At 48.3% G+C, this 7,432-nt stretch overlaps 2 protein-coding genes across 5 annotated transcripts; one reads left to right on the top strand and one right to left on the bottom strand.

Moving 5' to 3' along the window:
* The first annotated feature begins 544 nt into the window (after positions 1-544).
* Positions 545-3,563, top strand: Tspan31 (tetraspanin 31). Of its 4 annotated transcripts, none has more exons than XM_015483084.2 (6): positions 545-875; positions 1,387-1,554; positions 1,964-2,044; positions 2,380-2,508; positions 2,733-2,846; positions 2,941-3,563. In XM_015483084.2, exons 1-6 carry the CDS (start codon positions 813-815, stop codon positions 3,013-3,015), a joined length of 630 nt encoding a protein of 209 aa, XP_015338570.1. In that variant the 5' UTR covers positions 545-812; the 3' UTR covers positions 3,016-3,563. The 4 variants fall into 4 exon arrangements, with proteins under 4 accessions (XP_015338570.1, XP_048662105.1, XP_048662114.1 ...); XM_048806154.1 differs by lacking the exon at positions 1,387-1,554 and adding an exon at positions 1,204-1,361 and having other exon boundaries at positions 719-875; XM_048806148.1 differs by lacking the exon at positions 1,387-1,554 and having other exon boundaries at positions 666-875.
* On the bottom strand, positions 3,549-6,556 carry Cdk4 (cyclin dependent kinase 4). Its single transcript, XM_015483083.2, has 8 exons — positions 6,346-6,556; positions 5,682-5,918; positions 5,388-5,523; positions 5,108-5,275; positions 4,851-4,960; positions 4,443-4,493; positions 4,178-4,313; positions 3,549-3,965 (listed from the first exon to the last, which is right to left on the bottom strand). The coding sequence occupies exons 2-8, from the start codon at positions 5,897-5,899 to the stop codon at positions 3,876-3,878; spliced, it is 909 nt and encodes a 302-aa protein (XP_015338569.1). The 5' UTR covers positions 5,900-5,918; positions 6,346-6,556; the 3' UTR covers positions 3,549-3,875.
* Positions 6,557-7,432: the final 876 nt, after the last annotated feature.

The raw sequence follows: 7,432 nt of genomic DNA, 5'->3' as shown, positions 1-7,432 counted from the left end.
AGCCAGCCATGGGCTGTGTGTGTGAGCTGTGAGCATTTCGAGTGGCTTTGTCACAAACAGGAAAGCACCAGTCGAAGGCCGCTGTTTTCCAAATTGAATTTCTTGCATATTCACACCCTGGTAATCGGGGATACCGAACAGAACTTGTGTACTAGTGTACACAAAACGTGTGAGGGTTTGCTGGGTGGTGCTATGCTCAACCCGAGGCCTGAGTGGCCTGGCCAAATAGCTCAATATTTGTCTCCTTTTGGGCGTTCCCCAGTGTGACGCAATAACAAGATAATGGTGTCATCATGAGGTCACCGCAAGACAAGGGGAAAGAGGCGGCGGGGGGGGGGGGGAAGGCTCGCCTTCTAGGGGCAGAGCCCTTTCGTCCAGCTTTCGAAACCCCTTTTCTCGCTTTTCCCCTGAGCTTCTCCAGAGCCTCCCACCCCAGATCAGCCCTCTCTCAACCCTAAGCATTGAAAGCTCAGCTTTCAATCCGGGCCTTTGAAGTTTAGGCTCCGGTGGGTATGAGACTGTCTAGAAACCCGGCCCCCAGTTATAAATTTCATCCAATGAAGAAACTAAAGGAGGGACCGGGAGGCGGGTCGGTGACGTAAAGCAGATTGATTGGCATTCAGGCCATCAACGTCCTGGATTAGCCTCGAGCTTCGCCAATCCACAGGCAGGGGTGGGACCGTGCAGGCGCAGAGAATTAGTTTGGCCGTCTTCGATTTAAAGAGACAGAAGCTGTCGGGGTCCTTGAAGACGGTCCCCTAAGACCCTCCCCCCAAGTCCTTGGGACCACTTGGGTCCCCAGAGCTGGGGAGATGGTTTGCGGAGGCTTTGCCTGCTCCAAGAATGCGCTGTGCGCTCTCAACGTGGTCTACATGGTGAGATGTTGGAAGTGGGGGAAAGCTTCGCGGGGGAAAAGCGAGTGGGGTGAATCTCTAGGGGACTTCCGGTGGGGAGAGGGGTGTACTGGGGGTTCCGGGAAGATTCCCAGGAACTTCCGGCGAGGAGGGGATTCCTGGGGATTTCCGTGGAAGAGGAGAGACTTCCGGTGATCAGGGGCCTTGTCTGAGGATGGGGGGTAAGAAGTGAAGGCTGTGGGTATAAAGTCCCATCCCTCACTTCGTGAAGCGGTCTCTTTCCAAAACAAGTGGTAGACAGCGCTAAGGATTCAATGTGTACATTATTTCCCTTGTCTCCCTATCCCAGCCATTCTGACCTACTTTGGAAAGAGAACCCAGGAAAGCTGTTTCTGTAGCATCCGTTCCCCCACCCCCCACCATTCACGCACCTGGATTGTCCAGTTTTTGCCAGATTCCCTTTGTGATAGCCTTTGACTGTGCTGTATGCCAGAATTCTTTTGAGATGTATCCTGCTTTCTGTTTCCTATAGCTGGTGGGCTTGTTGCTCATTGGAGTGGCTGCTTGGGGCAAGGGCCTGGGTCTGGTGTCCAGCATCCACATCATTGGAGGAGTCATTGCTGTGGGAGTCTTCCTTCTCCTAATTGCAGTTGCAGGACTAGTGGGTGCTGTCAACCACCACCAAGTCCTGCTATTCTTTGTATCCTGGTGTGAAATGATAGGGACACCTGGGCTCTTGTCTAGGAATAAGTTAGAAAGGGTATGGGACTCTGATTGTAGGGACATGTCTCTTTGACCTTCCCTGTATCATAGTCTGCAAAACAGCAAAAGCTGATGTTTCAACTTGACATGATTGTGTAATTTCTATGAACATATGAGACCAGATGGTTATTTTAAATGGAACATAAAAGAATCTGGTTACTGGGGCTGGAGATGTATCTCAGTGGTAGAATGCTTACCTAGCACATGTGAGGCACAGGGTTCGATCCTCAGCACCACAGTTATATAAAATAAAGGTATTGTGTCCATCTACAACTAATATATGTAAAGAAAGGTCAAATTAAAAAAAAAATATCTGGTTACTTTATTCCATTAACTCTTCCTCTCAGTACATGATCATCCTTGGTTTGGTCTTCATCTTCCAGTTTGGAATTTCTTGCTCATGTTTGGCTATTAACCGAAGCAAACAGGTAAGGGGATGCCCTTTCAAGTATTTGCTTGCCTTTCCCCACCTTACCAAGTGGGATTCTGATGTAACTCCTTACTTTAAGTCTTGACTTTGCTCCCCCAAATCATCCTAGGTCCACTACTTCAGCCATGCGCTTCCTCTGAGATACATGGTTAATTCTCCATGAGGGTTATCTAGAGAACCTGACAAAGCAGACATTTATCACTGTAATTGTGACATACATTCCTTTCCAAAGGATGTTGACTTCTTTTGTTAGAACAGGGAAACTGAGACACTTGAACCAAGATCAGGATGTAGGGGAATAGGAGATAACTTCCCTTTGCTTGTATTCTCTAGACAGATGTCATCAATGCTTCTTGGTGGGTCATGAGCAACAGCACCAGGCATGAACTTGAAAGAAGTTTTGATTGCTGTGGCTTGTTCAACCTCACAACTGTGTACCAAGATGATCCTTCCTGCAATGCAGTGAGTTGGTGGATGGAGAAGCACAACAGGGAGAAAAATAGCAACCTAGATCAGGACAATGCCCACATTGGCCGATTTAATTGGAATCTCATTACCTCTTTAGCAGCTTTGTATTGGGACTGTACTGGCACAAGATATGGATATGGATGCTGGGAATATAGCTAAGTGGGATTTTTGTTACTAGGGACTTTGCATTATCTGTAAACACATTTTGTAATCCTCAGATTTGCAAGAACAGGAGTTCCACATGCCAGATGTGTGGAGAAAAGTTTCTTAAGCATTCAGACGAAGCCCTGAAAATCCTGGGGGGTGTTGGATTATTCTTTAGCTTTACGGAGGTAATATTCTTCAGTTCCCTCATACACTTTCTCTAGTAAGTGTATCCCCCAAATTTCAAAACTAACTTGTGCTTCTCTTCCTTTGTTTCCATAGATCCTTGGCGTTTGGCTAGCAATGAGATTTCGGAATCAGAAGGACCCTCGAGCTAACCCTAGTGCCTTTCTATGAGACTAAGGACCCTTCTGACTTTTCCCTGTTTTCTCTCAGCTTTTTATTCCTCCCTTTGGGAAAATTTAGGGTCTAAAGCCCTTTTTGTTTAAGAAAAAGGAAAGGCCCTTTGCCACATTCCCTAAAACTAATTGAATGGCTAGGCTTTAAGTCCTGACATATTTTGGAACAAGAGTAAGTAAGGAGGAGGAAATACTCCCTGTTTCCCCAAGTGGATATAGACAGAGCCTGGGAGTGCATGGATGTGGGGTAGAGTCACTCACTCATAGCTTTTTCTTTTTTTTCACTCTTCTGCATGCTAGACCACCTCAACATGCTTTGGCCTGGCTCCAAGAGTAAATCAGATGCAAGACCCACTTTGAGAAAGCTTAGTGAACATAAGCCGCCTTAACCTCCAGTCAAAGAGCTCCACTGACAGCCTAGGCCCTGTGTAACTTAATGAAAGAGTCTTTATAGTTGTGCAGGGAAGTTCCTTCTTTCAAGTGGTTTTTCAAATCACCCAATGGCAAAGCCAATCAGAGTAAGAAACATTAAAAAAAAAGACCATATTTCTTTGTCTTGTTTTGTTTTCCTGTATAAAAAAAGGACCCCAATATCAAGGTAGGGAAGAGGAGGAAAGATAGACCCCTTAGTGTATAGAAATGGGAGGGGGGGGCAGGAGAAGGATAAGCCTCAAAAGGAAGGGTGAGTATAAAATTTCATTAAGGCAGCAAAAAAATTCTCTGTAAAAAGTTGGATGAGTCTTCACAGCCTCAGAGAGAAAGGCAGAGGTCGCCTTCTCAATGGCGTTTTCTCCACTCAAGTGTCCAGAAGAGGGAAAATGGCATCATCTCTTCTTTCTGTGGCAGCCACTCCAATGCTCACTCTGGATCATCTTCCTTATGTAGATAAGAGTGCTGCAGGGCTCGGAAGGCAGAGATTCGCTTGTGTGGGTTAAAAGTCAGCATTTCCTAAGGGGAGAGGCAAAGGTTAGAAAGCTATGGGGGAAAAAACCCTGCACCTCCAACATCCTGGAATGAGCTACTTCTATGCCCCTTTCTGGCCATTCATAGCAGTAATAACTGCAGCCCATCCACCAATACGGTCTCATGAACTACAATGATCTGGGTTCTTACCTACTACATTTCTCATCCCAATCCCACCCCATGCCTGTTACTAGTACCAGCAGCAACTGAGCTCCAGACTCCTCCATCTCAGGCACCACTGACTGCACCGGGCGAGGTCCTCTTGGGGGAAAGGCTCCTCGGGGTAGAGATACATCTCGGGGCCAGTCATCCTCTGGAGGCAGCCCGATCAGGCTGTGGGGACAGAAGAAATCTGGTCAGGACCTTTTCCAGTTCCCCAGGGAAAGAGCCTGTTGCTATCTAGAGCTCAGCAGAAATAGGACTCAAAATGGGAAATTCATTTTCTCCTTGTTGGGTACTTACTCAAAGATTTTGCCCAACTGGTCAGCTTCAGAGTTTCCACAGAAGAGAGGCCTGAGGTGAAAAAGATTTAAGTAGTGACCATTTTCAAAGAAAGTAGTGGAATGACTAGTGTTAAGCGGTTCAAAACAAACAGTGATAGTAAATTACTAACTCCGGGAAATTTCAGTGTCTCTGGTTAAAGATAAAGGTGGTCAGTAATACTCAAGTAAAACAAAGGGCAGAGTGGACTGGGGACATAGCTTAGTGGCAGAATGCTTGCCAAGCAAACACAAGGCACTAGTTTTGATCCCCAGCACTAAGGGGATCAATGGGCATGGGGGGGAATATGGGAATGGTATATATAGATAATGGCTGATGAATAAAAAGTTTGGAGAATTCGATACAGTTTAGGATTTTGGGGTTCCATACTTCCGACGAAACATCTCTGCAAAGATACAGCCAACGCTCCACATGTCCACAGGGGTTGCATATGTAGACTGCAGAAGAACTTCAGGAGCACGGTACCAGAGTGTAACAACCTAAAGGGAACAGGAGTGGGTGAGGGTGCTCCTAGTTATGAATCACAACTGTGTGACTGAAGACATGAAGCACAGAACTTCTCAAATACTATACATACTCTCTTACCACCAACCAGAACCCATTTTAGCTCCCATCTTTCTACTGACCACAGGTGTAAGGGCCATCTGGTAGCTGTATATTCTGGCCAGGCCAAAGTCAGCCAGCTTGACTGTCCCACCACTTGTCACCAGAATATTTTCTGGCTTCAGGTCCCGATGAACGATGCAATTGGCATGAAGAAAATCTAGGCCTCTTAGAAACTGGCGCATCAGATCCTGGTTTGGAAGGGGGAGGTACAGACTCACTGGAAACAGACACCATACCTGAAATTCCAAGCTCTAAACATAGATCCCAATCCATCTCTCAAGATCTACCCACAATACTCACCTTGATGGTCTCGGCTGGCAAGCCTGGTGGTGGTGCCTTGTCTAAATAGGTCCTTAAGTCTTGGTCAACATGCTCAAACACTAGGGTCACCTTGATTTCCCGGTCGGTCCGGGAAGTGGCACAGACATCCATCAGCCTGGCCAGAATAAATGGTCACATATTGCTCAATCCCCTTTGATCTGATAACAGTTTCCCATATTCTCTCAGGTTCCCCACTTTTTTTCTGACCACGCATCCCACTTAAAGGTTGTCTTTTCCCTTACTCCCACTCCCACCCTTCCACCTTCTTCTCACCGGACAACGTTGGGATGTTCAAAAGCCTCCAGGCGCCTCAATAAGGCCACCTCACGAACTGTGCTGATGGGAAGGCCCCCTCCAGCTCCTCCTCCATTGGGGACTCTCACACTCTTGAGGGCCACAAAGTGGCCACTGTGGGGATCACGGGCTTTGTACACCGTCCCATAGGCACCGACACCAATTTCAGCCACTGGCTCATATCGTGAGGTAGCCATTCTCAGATAAGGGGAGACCCTACAATCACAGAGACATCTACCATTAAAATTTCCTTCCAGAGTTAGGATAATAGCAGCATGTAGCAGTAAAGCGATTCCCACATGAACACCATCATCAGCATCCCATCCCCTTCCCAACAGTCCAGAGGCCGCGCTCAGGTAACACAATGACTCTACCAGCAACTCCTCTGGCCACGTGAAACTGAAAGAAAAATATACGCTTTTCTCTTGGGGACCACTGTGCCGTGCACAAAGGAGATCACACATGGCACATCTAGCATCGACGATTTTACACCCCAGTCCCTAAAGTTACACCTTTCCACCAACACAAAGGCCTCACTTCCCGCCCTTGGGCGACCCTTCCAAAAGCAGCCCGCCAGGCGCACGCATCGGAAGTCTTGGGAGGCGGAGACTGGCCCCCATTCCTGAGAAGTGGCTGCATTTACCTCACTGCAGGCCAAGAGCTACGAGGGCAGGCCCGTTATCGGGACCCCGGAGCCGGTTCCTTCGGCGCCATACACTCGAGCTCGGTCCGGGGCAGCTGGACGTTACGGGCGGGACCATAGACACAGGCCGCAGGCTAGAGAGGCCCCCTCGCCCCCACCCTCACCATGTGACCAGCTGCCAAATAGGCGCGCGGAAACGGGGAGGGAGGGGCGAACGCCGGACGTTCGGGACACGTGACTGCTACCCATGCGCAGAGGGTCCGTCAGAGCCTCTTTGAGAGGGGGGCGATGAAGGAAGGGGAGTGATGAGGGAAGGGGGCCGAGGGGCGACGGTAGCCACGTGACCTGTTGCTATCACACGTGACCGCTTAACATTGCTCGGAGGAGCAGAGGTGTGGTTACGCAGCGAGACACATGACTGGCTGACAAAACCCGGTCTGTGGAGGGGGGGCGCACGGGGGCGAGGGAAGGTGGAGCCCAAGGCGGTGCCATGGCAACCTGGGCCACCCAGCTTTCAACTCCTGGCTGAAGGCCGAACCTGAGCGTTACTCCAGTCTCTTGCTTGTCTCTCAGTCTCTTCCGTATTGGTGGCCAGGTTGTGGTCCGTGTGAGGATGAGGGATCCGAGTACTAGAGGTGGTGCTGTCATCTTTTCGCTCCATCGCCATGGGAAAACAGATTCTCATTTGGGTCTTTGTTTCACTCATTCATTCAACAAAATTTTTGTTAAGTGCTTGCTTCCAGTTTGTAGGTGGTGTTTTTGTTTTGGTTAGGTTTTGGCATCTCAGTCACTAGCTCTCCGAAGTAGTGATAAGGCTGTCTATAAAGATGCAGCCAATCGTGTGATCTTATAAAATAGAGTAGACAATTCCCATGTGAGGACCAAAGTAGGACTTAAAAAATGGACAGGAGATAATACAATAATCTAATAGGAAGAGTGACAAGGTAATTCCCTCCCCTCTTCCCAACTCCCAAACCTCCTAGGGGGTGTTAAAGCCAGAGACCAGATGTCACTTGGCAGAGACAGTTATCGATGAGCTGAACTGGAATACTTGACCTGAAAAGTTCTTTTCGGCACTAAGATTCTG

Source organism: Marmota marmota, unplaced genomic scaffold (genome assembly GCF_001458135.2).
Source record: "Marmota marmota marmota unplaced genomic scaffold, marMar, whole genome shotgun sequence".
Lineage (NCBI taxonomy): Eukaryota > Metazoa > Chordata > Mammalia > Rodentia > Sciuridae > Marmota > Marmota marmota.
This window is presented reverse-complemented; position numbering and strand designations above follow the sequence as displayed.

Bases quoted from the DNA above. Each gene is read 5' to 3' on its own strand.
- Tspan31 (XM_015483084.2), top strand. From the start codon at position 813: ATGGTTTGCGGAGGCTTTGCCTGCTCCAAGAATGCGCTGTGCGCTCTC. The intron at 876-1,386 runs GTGAGATGTTGG...TGTTTCCTATAG, and splicing joins CTCTCAACGTGGTCTACATG to CTGGTGGGCTTGTTGCTCAT. The intron at 2,045-2,379 runs GTAAGGGGATGC...TGTATTCTCTAG, and splicing joins CTATTAACCGAAGCAAACAG to ACAGATGTCATCAATGCTTC.
- Cdk4 (XM_015483083.2), bottom strand. From the start codon at position 5,899: ATGGCTACCTCACGATATGAGCCAGTGGCTGAAATTGGTGTCGGTGCC. The intron at 5,524-5,681 runs GTGAGAAGAAGG...TATTCTGGCCAG, and splicing joins GAACATCCCAACGTTGTCCG to GCTGATGGATGTCTGTGCCA. The intron at 4,961-5,107 runs GTCAGTAGAAAG...TGTTCCCTTTAG, and splicing joins AGATGGCCCTTACACCTGTG to GTTGTTACACTCTGGTACCG.